Raw genomic sequence first — 15,821 nt, 5'->3', positions numbered from 1 at the left:
AAATATTCATTTATATGAAAAGGTACTCACACAAGAGAATTTGGTGAAAATTATTTATACGGATAGATTTGAAGATTATCCAAATAATATAAATATAAAATAGGCTTTGTAGATATCTCTAGCAAACTTCCTACTAGAGCCTTATTTTGACGTTTTATTCTACATTTAAGAACTACCTAACTAAAAATTGAACGTTAATAACCTCAACTTCTATAATTCAATTGCTGAAACATGGCCTTATAACTACAATTAAGATTTATCTAACAAAAATAATAATTAATAATTAAGACATTTCAAAGTTCCGGCCTTAGGCCTCAATTTACATTGGGACGGCCCTGCGCTCGGTCATCCTTTGTTGCTTGCTTTGGCAGAGCAGTTACTGACACTGTTTTGCCAAATATTGCCAAGTTTTACTGATAAGGGAATTGAATTCAAGAGGGAGTTGCCTCCAGGTGAGATAGTGGTAATGCCAATGCAACTGTTGGAAAGGACCCTCCAATAAGTCTACTTGGAGTTTTATTTTTATTAAGTTTAAAGTTAAGAGAAATATACTTTTATTTATTATATCGAAATTATATTAAAAAAATAAAGGAAATAAAATAGAATTAATTCGAGTAGCTGAATCTTGAAACAAGACATGTACCATTACAAATGAAACTGGGCGGGCCTTATTTTTTAGAAGATCTATCTCGTGTCTGGTACTGACTCTGCAATACCTCTGAATCAATCTCTTAAAGCCAATATTTTTCATCATAAATGATCTGCTTACCCTGAAATGACATGACCCAATAGGAAAATCTCAATTCATTGGGCCTTTCGATACAGTCAAATAGAAAGCCCCAATGACGCCATATTCTAGGAGCCCAAACTATGTGATTGAATAAATCCTCCTCTATCAGTCGATACCTCAATATCCAAATCGTGCTTTAAAAAAAAAGAGGTTTAGACTAGAACACAACAAGCTTCATCGGTATGAGCTATTGCCACCATACGAACCATTTTGAAAATAGGTTTGAATTCATCTAAATATGTTCATCTCATACCAGTGATACCACATTGATTGATATCAAACTAAACCTAATTCAACCCTTTCAATCTTTTTTTATAGAAATAAATCTGAAAGATCATCTAAGAATTAAGTGGGAAACACCTCAAAGTTCATGGATTGCATGAAGCGGATTCTAAGGCAGTCTAAATGAAAATCATATTGAAGAGAAAATACTCAATACCCCAAATATATAATTTTTAGTTCCCAACCCTAAATCATAAAGGAAAAAAACATGAAATAAAATCCAAATTATCTTTATTTAAGTAAGGGTTTCTCTACTCCATCAAACGTTCTAGCATAACATGAAAACTATAGAATGATGAGTTTTCTTCGAGTTTAAAGAAGAATGAAAAGATGAAGAGTGAAATTTATGTGTTATGTATAGGGTGCAACAGAAGTACAAAACATACATTGTAAATTTACATTTGGATATTATAAGCTTTCAATAAATCACACACTTGTAGGGTCACTAGGGTGAAGAAAATAGTTTGGAGGGTGGCAATAGTCGTTTGTAGGGTGGCAATAGTGGCAATAATTCGTGAATTTCACATATATCTACAAGTCTTTACTCTTGTTTCTTTATTCAGCTTCAATTTTACTACCAAACCTGTTAACCATTATATACCTTCAGACCATGTTGCGATGCAAAGACCTGTGAGAAACTCCTGGCATAAATAAGGAAATCCGGATTTAGACACCTCTGGCAACACAGGTTATATCGGGCATTATTCAGGCTCTTATCTTGCTTGGTTTAGGGTTTGGGCCATTCCACCTTAAAGTTTCTTCTTCACTCACTGTCACTCTAATTGAACTAATATTCAGTACAGTTAAAACATTCAACCTGAATTGCGTAAGTTTTTCTGCTCCATGCAAGTACATCAGTTTCTTTCTATGCCTGAAGCAGTGAAGCATACTACATGCCCTATAACATTCAACTTGAATTTCTTCAGTTTTCTAATTGTTTGGTGTGATCAAACGCTTTAGTACCAATATATGCGCACACAATATGTTCATATAGAATTCATGCGCGCGATAGTGATTAAATGTTACACTTTGCAGTGACCTTATAACTCATTCCCATGTATGGCTTGTCTGCCCTGCACTCAAACCTTATTGGCAATTTATTACTTATTATTTAGTGATCTAATATAGCAAAGGGTTGTATAATTTTACTTGATATTACCACTGATATATAAGTTGAATTGCTTGAATTTGAATTGATTGTTCATATACAGATTACAATGGTATATATAGGCTAATTCATCCTAACCACCTATTCACTCCACTATCTCCACTATACCTACTACATTCCACTCACACTCACACTCACACCTACTACATTCCACTCACACCTACTACATTCCACTCACACTCCCCCTCAAGTTGGCGCATACACATCAACCATGCCCAACTTGCAAAGTGAGTCATAAAAAACATTCTTGGACACTCCTTTAGTGAGTATATATGCAAGTTGTTCTTCTGTAGGAACAAACGGAAAGCAAATGATCTCAGCGTCTAGCTTCTCTTTTATAAAGTGACGATCAACCTCTACATGTTTTGTACGATCATGTTGCACAAGATTCTGTGAAATATTAATAGCTGCCTTGTTGTCACAGTACAGTTGTATAGCACTCTTAGGTTTAACACCCAAATCTTGTAGCAAATTCCTAATCCACAACAACTCGCACACTCCCTGAGCCATACCTCTGTATTCTGCTTCAGCACTAGATCGAGCTACCACATTTTGTTTTGTTACTCCTCCACGTAACAAGGTTACCTCCAACAAAGGTAAAATACCCTGATGTTGACCTCCGATCTGTAATATTTCCAGCCCAATCTGCATCTGTGAAGCCACAAACATCAACGATATTGTTGTGATTAGAAAACATTACTCCTCTCCCTAGGGCTGACTTCAAGTACCTCAAGATCCTTACAACAACATCCATGTGGTCCTCACTGGGGTTATGCATGAACTGACTTACTACACTTACTGCATACGCAACATCTGGTCTGGTATGTGATAGATAAATCAGGCGCCCGACTAGCCTCTGATAACGCGGTTTGTCAGTAAGGACTTGATCTGGATACTCTGCTAACCGGTGGTTCTGCTCAATAGGAGTATCAATGGGAGTGCAGTCCAACATACCTGTCTCTGTTAGTAGATCAAGGATGTACTTCCTTTGACACATATAGATACCTTTGCTTCCCCGGGCTACTTCAATGCCTAAGAAGTACTTGAGTGTACCTAGGTCCTTCATCTCAAACTCTGTGGCAAGCTGTTTCTGTAATCTATCCACCTCAACAGTATCATTCCCAGTAACTACCATATCATCAACATATATAATTAGGGCTGTTACCTTCCTTTGTTGATGTTTGAGAAATAACGTGTGGTCTGAATTACTTTGTATGTAGCCAAGTTTCCTCATGAATTTTGAGAATCTTCCGAACCAAGCACGAGGTGACTGTTTAAGACCATACAAAGACTTTCTCAATCTGCATACGGAGTTACTTGGGGAGGTGGCCACATATCCAGGCGGAAGATCCATGTATACTTCCTCTGTTAGTTCTCCATGAAGGAATGCATTTTTGATATCAAACTGCCTAAGTGGCCAGTTCAAGTTAGCAGCGACAGAGAGCAATACCCGGATAGTGTTCATCTTTGCCACAGGTGCAAATGTCTCATCATAGTCTATGCCATATGTCTGGGTGTACCCCTTCGCTACTAGGCGTGCTTTATACCGGCTTACTGACCCATCTGGATTATGTTTCACTGTAAACACCCAATGACATCCTACAATTTTCTTGCCATATGGTGGAGGTACAAGCTCCCAAGTATTGTTCTTTTGTAATGCTTCCATCTCATCCTCAATTGCTTTCCTCCATTTTGGATCTCCCAATGCATCCTGCACTTTGTTAGGTACTGATACAGTAGATATTTGATTCACAAATGACTCATATGACTTAGATAATCTTTTGGTATATATAAAATTTGCCACTGGATACTTGGCTTTAGTCTGAAGGGTATGCTCATATTTTTTTGTTGGTTGTCCCCGAGTAGACCTATTTGGCAAAACATATTGTCTACTAGTATCCCTAATAGAATGACTAACCTCAGATGAGTGATCTTCTGTACCAGGAGAGCATTGGTCAAGGGTATAAACAGTGATACGGGAGACATGAGGGGCAGTTGTGTTGTCAGCTTCTGGTGTCTCAATCAATTGAGTGACAACCTCTGGTGGCGCCTGTGTGGCTGATGATTGAGTAACAACCTCTGGTGGCGCCTGCGTGGCTGATACTTTGGTAATCTCAACGGGACCTGTTACCACATCGACTGTCTCACTTGTCTCCCCCTTTCCATGTTATAACTCTTCAAAATATGAATTCTCCCCCTGAAGAGTAGTATCAGAAGAGGAAAAATAACTCATATCCTCAAAAAAGGTAACATCCATAGTGACATAGTACTTCCGAGTAGGGGGATGATAGCACCGGTATCCTTTCTGATGTCCTCCGTACCCAACAAACACACATTTAATTGCCCGGGCATCCAACTTAGAACGCTGATGTTGTGGAAGATGAACAAAAGCAACACAACCGAAAACACGGGCAGGAAGATTATGAAAAGAGGGTAAGGAGACATGAGATGCAAGCACCTCATAGGGAACTTTCCCTTGAAGGACACGAGATGGAAGACGATTAATAAGGTGGGCGGAAGTAATGACAGCATCACCCCAAAGGTATTTAGGCATGTGGGCACTAAAGAGAATACACCGAGCCATTTCAAGTAAATGACGATTTTTTCTTTCAGAAACCCCATTTTGCTCAGGTGTGTAAGGACACGTTGTTTGATGAACAATTCCATGTGTGTTAAAGAACTCCTGAAAGACATGATTCACATATTCCCCCCCATTATCAGACCGAAGAATGCGAATGGTGACATTATATTGTGTTTGGACAGAGGTATAGAAGGCACGAAAAGCTGGAAAAACCTCATTTTTATTTTTAAGAAGAACAATCCATGAGAGACATGTGCAATCATCAATAAATGACACAAAATATCGCATTCCTGATACAGTTGACTCTTTCGAGGGTCCCCAAACATCAGAATGGATTAATTCAAAAGGAAGAAAACTTTTAGTAGAAGTACTAGGGGAATAAGTAGATCGATGACTCTTGCCCAAAACACATGTCTCACAACATAAACTAGACTCGTCCACATTAATAAATAAAGTAGGCATGAATTTTTTCATAACACTAAAGGATGGATGCCCTAAGCGACGATGCCATAACCAAACTTCACTTAGCTTGTTAGAAGTGGAGAGTAAAGCGGTCTGAGACGGTCCCCATGGTTTTTCCCCTGCGTATGTCAGATCCAGATGAAACAACCGGCCCCTCAGATACCCCCGACCAATTACCCGTCTGGTGAGAAGATCCTGAAAGATCACATACATAGGAAAAAATGTCACAGAGCACTGAGCGTCAGCGTTCAATTGGGGAACAGAGATCAAATGATGAGATAAAGCAGGAACATAGAGTACATTGTGAAGCTCTATGGTGGGAGTAATACGAACAGACCCTGTCCATAATACGGGGAATGCCTCACCATTAGCATTAGTAACATAGGGTACGGGTGGAGGGGATAATATGGTAAAATAAGATTTGGCATAAGTCATATGATCAGATGCACCAGAATCAATAATCCAGGTATCAGAACTAACAGAGTGAGAAATATTGAAGGCCATACCAATTTGACCACGGCCAACGATGGATGCGGTAGGTGCTCCTCCAGCAGTATGATGATCCTGCCCAACCACACCATAGATATCGGGTTCCGGAACTAAGTGAAGAGCTGCTGTTGCTTTTGCCTGGGGACGATAATTAGGCCTTTTGGGCCTAAGATGTGGATATAATTTCCAACAGGTCGCACGAGCATGGTTGGTGTCATGGCAATAAGAGCAAGGAGGGCGGGGCTGATTCCCGAAACCTAGTGGTGGTCCTTGTCGATGAAGGGGAGCGGAAGTTGCTTGCGGAAGGGGTGGTGCCGAAGATCGAGCATGAACAGTAAGGCTGGAAATGACAGCCGGTGCCGGAAGAATATTTTCTTGCTGAGACTCATCCTTTCGGATATAGGTGAAAGCGGTGAGTAGGTTAGGTGGTTCGGTCATTCGGAGCAATTCGCCTTTCGCACTGGTATGCTTTGCATCAAGACCTTTCAGAAAATGGTGAACTCGTTCAAGCTCCTTCTCTTTTTGGTACCAAATGATATCCTCTTGATTTTGAATCATGCAAGGACGTTTCACATCAATCTCAGCCCAAATATTCTTTAGTTTGGTGAAATAGTGCGCCACCGGTTGCCCATCCTGGTGTATGGCCAAAGCTGTGCACATTAACTCATGAACCTGTATGAAATCAGAGTCATTAGTAAATAAGCCAGTTAGTGTCTCCCATATTACCTGTGCGGTGGCACATGCCTCCACCAGATCAACTATCTCATCATTCATAGCTTTCCATAAGATGGACATGACAAGACCGTCGTCGTTCCATTTGTTATAGGCAACAATATCCTCAGGACTAGGAGCCTTAGTGATGCCGGTTACATGTCCCATCTTGTTCATGCCTCGAAGATGAGCAGTCCTGAGTCGTTTCCATTTACGGAAATTGGTCCCGTTCAGTTTGGTGCCCCCTAATGATCCACTATCAGAACTTTTGACAGATACTTCAAAGGTCGGGAGCTGAGAACCCTCAGTTTCGTGTCCAGAACCCATTGAAAAGAAACAAGGTATTAAGATAGCAAACAAAAACAAAAATTGAGAACAATCTGTCGTCGGTGTATTTGCACTGACGGTGAGTATGCACTGACGGAATATGGCGAACCGGGTCGGATCGGTGGACCGGGTCGGGTCGGAGTACCGGGTCGGAGGACCGGGTCGAATCTGTTGGCCGGGTCGTGGACCGGGTCGGATCTAGAGCGGGCCGGGTCGGTCTGGGCGGTTTTTGGGCCGGCCCAGGGCGAGCTCTAACCGGGTCGGTGTAGAGAGATCGATCGGGGAAATACTTCGGCGAGCAGCGGCGACTGAGGACGTCCGGCGAGGAGCGGCGAGCAGCGGCGAAGAGCGGAGAGACTACTTCGGGTCGAGTGCGAACCGGAGGTCGTCGGGTACTGAAGATCACCGGAGATGGTCGGGTTTGCCCGGCGTCGGAGGAGCAGGGCGACTCGTGAGGGAGCCGGATGGGAAGAGCGTCGGAGGGCGCGGGGAAGGAAAACCGGTGAGGCAGTAGGTGGTAAAGATGGAGGCAGAACCCGACCGGAAGAAAAAACGGGAAAAAATCCCAGAAAAAAACAGAGCTCAATGCTCTGATACCAAGTTGAATTGCTTGAATTTGAATTGATTGTTCATATACAGATTACAATGGTATATATAGGCTAATTCATCCTAACCACCTACTCACTCCACTATCTCCACTATACCTACTACATTCCACTCACACTCAGACTCACACCTACTACATTCCACTCACAATATAAAATAGCTAAGTCGAGCTCTGCAGTCTCCTTTCGTCTTCGTTTCCAGAGGACAGAGCGTGCGATATCTGAAAAGAAAATTTCTTTCTCTTTCTGCTTTTTTTAATCGGTCCATCTAAAAGAACTAATTAAAAAGCAATCTGAGATCTTTGAGGGACTGCGTTCAGGTAGGATTCTAATCTATCTAATTGGTTTTTATTTCAGTCCTACAATTTTCGGTGGTGCAAGTGAGTTTAAGATATTCCAGTTGGGTAAGAATGGTCATGTACTCTTATAATTATGCAGATCATTGCTGGATTGATAACCAAGTTCAAACTTTAATATAGTGGGCTTTTGAATCTTCTGAATCAGTTGTGGGTGGTGTGATAATTTCAGTGAAGCTGTGTATTTGGATTTGAAGTTGGGAATGAAGAAAATAGATATATGGGTCTCAAAATTGAGAAACATCTCGCTAATTTGGTGGACTTCGTAAGTGTATGAAAACCAACTCGCAACGTGCCATTCGTTACATCTGGATACATAATATTGTTTTTTAAGAGTTCTTGATTGCTTGGCCAAAATTTCATGTTTTTAACAATTCGATTTTTTGTGTATGAAGATTGTTGACTGCCAAAGTTTTGTAACAACATATTCTCTTCTTTGTTGAAACTTTGATCTTGATCACTGATAAAAACAATAATTAGAAAATTTCATTATTATTTAGCGAAATATTCCTATAAGTTACCTTTTAGACAACAAACAAGAAAAGGAGCTGCATTATTCAAATGTAAGGTACATGTGTATGTAGCATGTGTTGAAAGCTATGACCTTTCAATGTTGCTCTTCCTTCTACCATGAATAATAAAATCTAAAACAAAGCATTTTCTTGAACATCACTGCACTTCCAATGACACTGCTTTTATCTCTCATCCGCAAGGGGATCGTTATCAAGACCAGTGAGGTTCTTAATTGTCTTATGTTCTTTTATATTTATGTGTTGTGAAATTTGGTGGGAAGCTGGGTTTCCAATGCTTGGATGTGTATACAAATTGTCTTTGTGACTTGGTGTTTGATGTTGAACTCATGTCTTGTTATATGTTTTAGACGTCCTCTGGTGTGGAGTCCTCAACCATTTGTGAATTGGATGCAGAGATTTTGGGTACTCTTTCAACACATAGGAGAAATCCGGAGGGAGCTGCTCCCATCCAAGCATGCGGTTCTAACCGCTGTCAAGCATAACACTACTATTGTGAGTGCAACCAAGAAGATTGTCACTAGAGCAGTGGCACAATTTGTTGTTGGCTCAATTATAAGAACATGATATTTCTTTTTTGTTTCTAATTATTATTTTCTCTTATCAAACCTCCAAAACCCTAGTTTTACTTGGACCTTAAGATACCTTAACCAACTGTTGGGGCGCCAACCCACCATATTAAGTTTACTGTAGAAAACCCAATTCCTTGAGACCCAAGGAAGAGGCCCACTACAGACGGCATAAAAAAGAACCCTAGCTTTTACAGGATGTTGACTCTCGTCACTGCTATGAAGTAACCAAGAATACCGAAACTAGATCAAGCGAACGATAATATTTGCACAGCTCTAGAAACCAGTTGTCCTCACAAAGCCAAAACCATCAAAATCCATATAGCTGTTTTTAGTAAGTAGTGCTTTCTAGGGACAATGACCAACACCACCACCATCAGAGGGCTACCAGGGATGACATTCGAAAGAAGACCCCGAACTAAGTCGCTGCAAATTTTCAACTAATTTGATAATTGTTAAAGAAAAGCTAAGGTTTTATTCTCCTTAGGCCTACACCATTTTTCTTCCAATTTAATGACAAAAATATGTAATGTCATGTAATTTCCAACTTGGTTGGGTGTTGACATCATTCACACTATGAATCTGATCCATTCAATATTTTATAATCTAATGGCTCCTAACGCGTATCAAAATTTGTGTCCCTTAAACCATACCCTATTTATAAATATAATTGTCATCTTGGCACACATATTATAAGATTATGTTAGGTATTTTTTAATGAAATTTATGACCGGTAAAAGATTTTTCTTCACCTAGATATTACAACTTTTTGATACAATTTATCTAAAAAGGGAAGAGTACTTACGAGTTGAATGTTTACCCATCAGCGTGATCCTATTACATAAATATATATCTGAAAACAATAATGATACAATCGATATGAGTTGCATTACGTTATCTAATAATTCAAGTAGCAAATGTCAACTTTACCTTTTTTTGATAATAGTATCTAAAACATAAGAATATATGTGTTGGGGATGCCATTGTTCATAAATCTGGCCCTATATAAAATGACACTACCATAAAACTATATATATATATAAACTAGGTCCAAGTCCAATGTACGTATTGACATTTTATATTTGTAATATTCAATGTTATCAGTGAAAATCGAGACTTATTAGGTAATGATAATCACATATTAGAGATTCATACCTTAAGAGCATGAAAGAATCAATTGAACAAGGTAAATTAAACATTTATAAGCCAATAATGATCTTGCCCATCACACTTTATACATAAAAGAATATATCTATTATTACATACCAAAGATATAGAGATATTATACTCTCAATAAAATTGAAATCATAGTAATTAAAATGTGATTATAATTTCTTTTTTAAGAATCACATTACATGCATAAAACTCCTATAAAAAGGATTGTTATGGCGAAGCAGAGCATAAGTAATCACCATCGAAACAATACAATGAAGTTTGCTAAGACTTACTTATTCGTATTGTGCAGTCTTTGCTTATTATCCTCCTATGTTAATGGTCGTTATGTTTTTCCTATGGTTCATTCTAATTTTGATGGCGCCTTAAGACTTGTGCCTAATGGTTCAAATCCTCAACAACCTCCAACATTGAGTGTGCTAAGGCATGTGCCTAAAGGTCTAAATCCACAACAACCTCAAACATTTGATGTCTTAAGGCTTGTACGTAGCGGCCCGGATCCTCTAGAGTCTCCACCGTCTCCACCATTGGATATCCTAAGACGTGTGCCTAAAGGTTCAAATCCTCAAGAGCCTCCAACATTTAATATCCTAAGGCGTGTGCCTAAAGGTTCGAATCCACAACAACCACCAGCACTGGATGTCTTACGAGTTGTGCCTAGTGGCCCAGATCCTCTAGAGTCTCCACCAACTCCACCATTGAATGTCTTAACGCGCGTGCCTAAAGGATCAAATCCTCAACGACCTCCAGTATATCATGTCTCAAGGGTTGTGCCTAGTGGTCCGAATCCTCGAGAATCTCCACCATTAAGGAACTAAACTGTGCCACCTCATCTACCATCTTTGAATAATCTATTAATCATATCACCTTCGAGAGAGGGCATTTTACCTCTCATTGATTTTTGAAGGGAATTTTCTTACGAAAATAAAGGTTAATATGTCCAAGATATATCATGCTATGTAGTACCATTAGATATATATTGGTCAATAAAATTCTAACAATAAAGGTTCAATCAAATATTCCTCTTATTCAATTGGTGTTTAATAGTTATTAGTTCTTTATCATAAATGTTTTGAGCAATAACTAAGAGATAAATTTTATTTGCACATTACATTATGTTAGATACACATCTCTTTTTTTATACAACCAATATTATATTTAATGGATATGTTACATTTCTAGAAGAAAAAAAATAGCAATACACTTTTTTGTATGTAGTACAAACAATGTGTAGCTAATATATACGACATATTTTTCTGATTCAAAATTAATTTCTTTTGATTTATTGAATTTTTATTTTTGAAAACTATTACAAGTGGAAGTTATGTCCTTGACAAAAAAAAAGGAAGTTAAGTCATGTTTAATAATTAATGTACTTTGAAATACACCTGTTATTCATGGGTGCTTTTATTACTTAACCCGAGTAAACAATTCCAAAAACAATATTAAAAAAAACAAATTATAGACTTCCCATGATTGTGAAAGGCTTAAAAATAAAGTTAACAAACCAACATTGAACGGAGCAATTTGAGGTTGATTAAAAGAATACAATTATAAAATGTATCAAGAGTTTATATGCTCCCTTTAAAAAAGATGTTTTAAATACACACCCTTAAACACTTAATACACATCCCTATCAATTTATATTTCTAATAACATTTTGCATGAATGTCAAATGACCAAAATAGGCATATGCAAAACTTAAGAAAATCAAAAATAAATTAAATAATCAAAGACAAAATATTTACTTTTGGAAACAAATAAAATAAGAACATTTTCTGAAAAATTTAATTTAGAATCTATTTTGACTGAAAATTAATCCAAATAATCAATTCATTCCTTAATTTTCACCTCAAAAATAGAAAATTCTATTATAGATTCCGAACAAGGTAATTCATGTACAAAAATTTAGAATTTTCATTTCATTAAATTTCATCTTCTTACATTCTAAAAACAAAAAGTTCATCTTCTTCATTTTTTTTCTTAATCAAAATACATTGATGATCGACGATGTATATATATATATATGTGTGTGTGTGTGTGTGTGTGTGTTATATTTTATTTTGTTTATCATTTTCATATATGAAAAATATGAGAATAACATTTGCAGATCTATAATTATTCCCAAGAACTAACAGTTACCAACATAAATTACCTATGATGTTTTAGAATGAATCGACATGAACATTTACAACATGTTTCAATGTAAATTAATCAATATATTAATCACACTAAATAGTAGCCTTATATAGCAATATAGTGAGGGTATTTGATGATTTTCTTAATCTCAGGGTATTTTAAGTACTTTTATGTGGTGTATTTAGTAAAAGTATTGGAATGAGAATTTAAATTGGTCGTGTATTGAGTATGAGTGTGTATTTAGAGACTTAGGGTGTGTATTTAAAATTTCTCCCTTTTAAAAATGAGACGAGACATATTTTTTTATGTACAAAAAGCATTTATTATTAATCTTTAATATTAACATGCTCTTAATTCTTTAATTATGAATTTTCATTTTTGATTAAGGTAGTTTCGGAATTTTGGGGCCATGTATTTAGTAAAATGTAAGAATAATACGCATCCCAACTCTTTTGTTATTTACAACACAATGTCTACCTATAACAAAATAGGAATAAAAAAAGGATACAGACAACATTTTCACTTTGTTGTGGCAGAGTCGCCTTGCATCCGAAAATTCTTCGCTTCACTGGGTGAAGGTTCATTTTTAGTTAATCTTATTGATGTGGCAGCACAACAGCCACAAAATTGGGTCAATGACTAAAAAAGTTTTTTTTTTCGTGAGTTACTGAACACCACGCTCCATTTGTGCAATCATTGTTGTTTCAAAACATAAGCAGTTATGGTCCCCCCCCCCCGGCGTCTTTTACCCCTCTTTCTTATCTAATCAAGTTCGGCCAACAAAAGTTATTCAATATTTCCCTCTCTCATCTAGTTCAGTACCCATCTCTTCCAAAGCAATGCTGGAGAAAGTTGCAGGTGACGGAGGACGCGGTGGCAGTGAAAACGAAAAAGTAAATATCTCGATTCTACCACATATCCATGAAATTAAAGGTATATGCGAACCAGAATTATGAAGGCAAACTTATCTTGTAGACATCACCGGGAAGTCGAAGAAACTTACGACCAATAAAGAACTCCGACATGGCAAAACACCCAGAATGAGGTTTGGATAAAAAACTATCGAATTGAGAAAATAAGTACATAAGCATGTAGGTATTGCAGAGGAGATGAAGATTATTAGCTCATGCGAGAGAATAAGTGACCGGCAACAAGAGTTTTGGCCGGAATTGCATAGAACATGGGTCGGATTCTTCTCCTCCGATCTATTTTTAGGGTCGATGCATGTGATAATTGAAGACATAAATAGAAAAAAACTGTTTGGAAGTAGTTTTTGAGCCTGACTCGTCGCCAATTGGTGGCCGGAAACGGAGCTGCGCTGGGGAGAAGACAGAGCAGAGAGAGGCACAAGAATGGCATTTCTCTCGAAGAAGAGAGAGTTGACCTAATTTTGTTCAGTTGACTAATGCTTACTTCTTTCTAGACGGTAAGGATTAATTCCTACTTAAATCATCTAAGGGCTTAGGATATTTAAGCTAAGTTTAGAATGTTAAGAAGAAAATTAAAAAAAGGAAAACAAGGGCTGGGCCGTGAGATGTGAATTATATCCAAGGGCTAGAATCTTGCCAAACAATTTTTTTTATTAAGAGAGATAATTTTTCTAAATTCTAAGTTTTTTTTACTTTCGCATAAAATAATAGGATTAAATACATATGACACCCTATACTTTAGGTGTAAAAACAGTTTTGTCATTCTATTTTCAAATTTATTCGGTATATCCTTTAACTCTTATTTTTTAACAGTTTTGTCCTTCTTTTTTTAACAGTTGTCTATTCCGTTAGTTGACCATAAGAAAATTCCGTTAAGCCGTTAAAATATCTAGAATACCCCCAATTCAAATCAGATTTTTTTCTTTCTTTTCTTATGCATTTTTTATTTTCTTATTTGGTTTTTATTGTTTGTAAATTTAATTCATCATATGTGCTATCAAATATATATAATTGTAATCAACACAAATTATCAAATAAATTGTAAACAAGAGAATGACGATCTTGCTCCCTATCAAGTTATGTGTAATTTTGTTTAACGCTTGCGAGAACTTAGAGCAGATGTAAAACAAGTAAAATGGAATGGCTCTCCTCATGTAGGTGTGCTTCAAAACTCAAACTCAGAGCGAAGGATAGTGAATGCATTGCTTGAAAACTTTCTTTCTAGTAATTGCACTATGTTTCCAATTATAATCTAATTCTTGTCAAACAACAAGAGGTTTAGTTCCAAACATTACTTTTTAACCTTTTTTCTTCCTTTGGTCAGAGCACCTAAGCCAATTGTTGGAAATTTTGTTAATTTGCTTGTGCAGTAAGAGGAGAATTAATGACAATTGCTTAACATTAAGTTGGAAATAAATAATTTGAAACTATTTTTGCATCAAACTATGGTTATGATAGTAGAAGTCTTTCTTGTCTTAACATTGTACAAAATGTAATAACCCTATTTTTTTCAAAACAATATTTGGTTTGATTTGAATTCTATAAAGTTGTGAAATTCAATTAAAATGAATTTGATTTCTTGCGAAATTACGAAACAGAAACGGAAACGTTCTCGGAACGTTTAATTTAAAAAACGTAACGTTACCGCAACGTATATTTAGACTTTTATTCCGTCGCTCGGTTGCAACAACTTCCTTCACGAAAGTTGTAGAGCTCGTCGATACGAGTTCGTGGACGCATCACGCGTTCGAATCGGACGTCGTACGTAAAAGTTATTAACGACGGAAGTTAGTTTCCGATTTTAGAGGGGGGTATAAAAGGAAACTTTGTGAAGTAGGGTTTCCATTTTCAGAAAACCCACTTCCTTCATTCGCCCGCGCCTCCCTCCTTCTCTCTCACTCTCCCCGAGTCTCCCTTTCCCCCGAAAAACCCTCACCTGCAATCTTGCCGCCCAGTCCTCCATGGCAGGCACCGCTACATCCTCGACCCTCGCAAGCCTCACCGCGAGCGACCCTCGTACACGACGCTCCTCACCTCGCCGCCATAAGCTCCCACGCGACATCCCGAAGCCTCGCGATTTCTCCCTATGTCCAAGCACTTCGCTGGTGAGACCAGGGAATAGGTACTGCACCACCACCACCTCTCCTCGCCCCTAGTGCCTCCGGTGACAAGATTGGCGATCGAAAATCGCGATAGGCACCGCCGGCATCTCAAGCCCTCCTCCGACGATCTGACGGTCCAAGGGTCCGATTGAGGTAAGGGATCGACTGATTGAGTGATTGTGATTGAAAAATTGTTGGTTGTTTGTGATTTTTGTAGAGATTGGAGATAGGAGATGAGGGTGGACTACCGCCGCATTACGCGGCGCGTGTGGTAGTGTGGGTTGGCGTAGGGGCGGCCTAGGACCGGAGGGAGGAAGAGGGGAGAAATGAGGATGGTTTTGGGGTGGCGGTGGCGTCATACGCGCTTTGGTTGGTGTCGGCGCGTGGGCCCCATGCGCAACCACAGTGAGTGGCGCCGGGCCACGCGCGGCCTGCCGGAGGTGGCGCGTGCACCCCACGCGCCGCCACGTGCGGCGGCGTGAACAGTGTTTCCGAAAAGGGTAATTTTGTAATTTATTTTTACGTACGGTAAATGTAAAAAAAATGATTTACGTACGGTAAATGTAAATGTAAATTACTTTTAGTAAAGGTAAAAGTAAATTTGGAAG

At 38.2% G+C, this 15,821-nt stretch overlaps 2 protein-coding genes across 2 annotated transcripts in view; one reads left to right on the top strand and one right to left on the bottom strand.

The window, feature by feature from the left end:
• Positions 1–15,528, bottom strand: part of LOC126790098 (transcription factor bHLH35-like) — a 129,624-nt gene extending 114,096 nt beyond the window's left edge. The window contains exon 1 of the mRNA XM_050516233.1: positions 15,524–15,528. The gene's annotated coding sequence lies outside the window, so the exon portion shown is untranslated. The remainder of the gene's footprint in view (positions 1–15,523) is intronic.
• On the top strand, positions 10,256–10,861 carry LOC126792060 (uncharacterized). The gene has a single exon (XM_050518561.1). It carries the CDS (start codon positions 10,256–10,258, stop codon positions 10,859–10,861), a length of 606 nt encoding a protein of 201 aa, XP_050374518.1.
• Positions 15,529–15,821: the final 293 nt, after the last annotated feature.

This window comes from Argentina anserina, chromosome 4 (genome assembly GCF_933775445.1).
Source record: "Argentina anserina chromosome 4, drPotAnse1.1, whole genome shotgun sequence".
Classification (NCBI taxonomy): domain Eukaryota; kingdom Viridiplantae; phylum Streptophyta; class Magnoliopsida; order Rosales; family Rosaceae; genus Argentina; species Argentina anserina.
This window is presented reverse-complemented; position numbering and strand designations above follow the sequence as displayed.

Bases quoted from the DNA above. Each gene is read 5' to 3' on its own strand.
- LOC126792060 (XM_050518561.1), top strand. From the start codon at position 10,256: ATGGCGAAGCAGAGCATAAGTAATCACCATCGAAACAATACAATGAAG.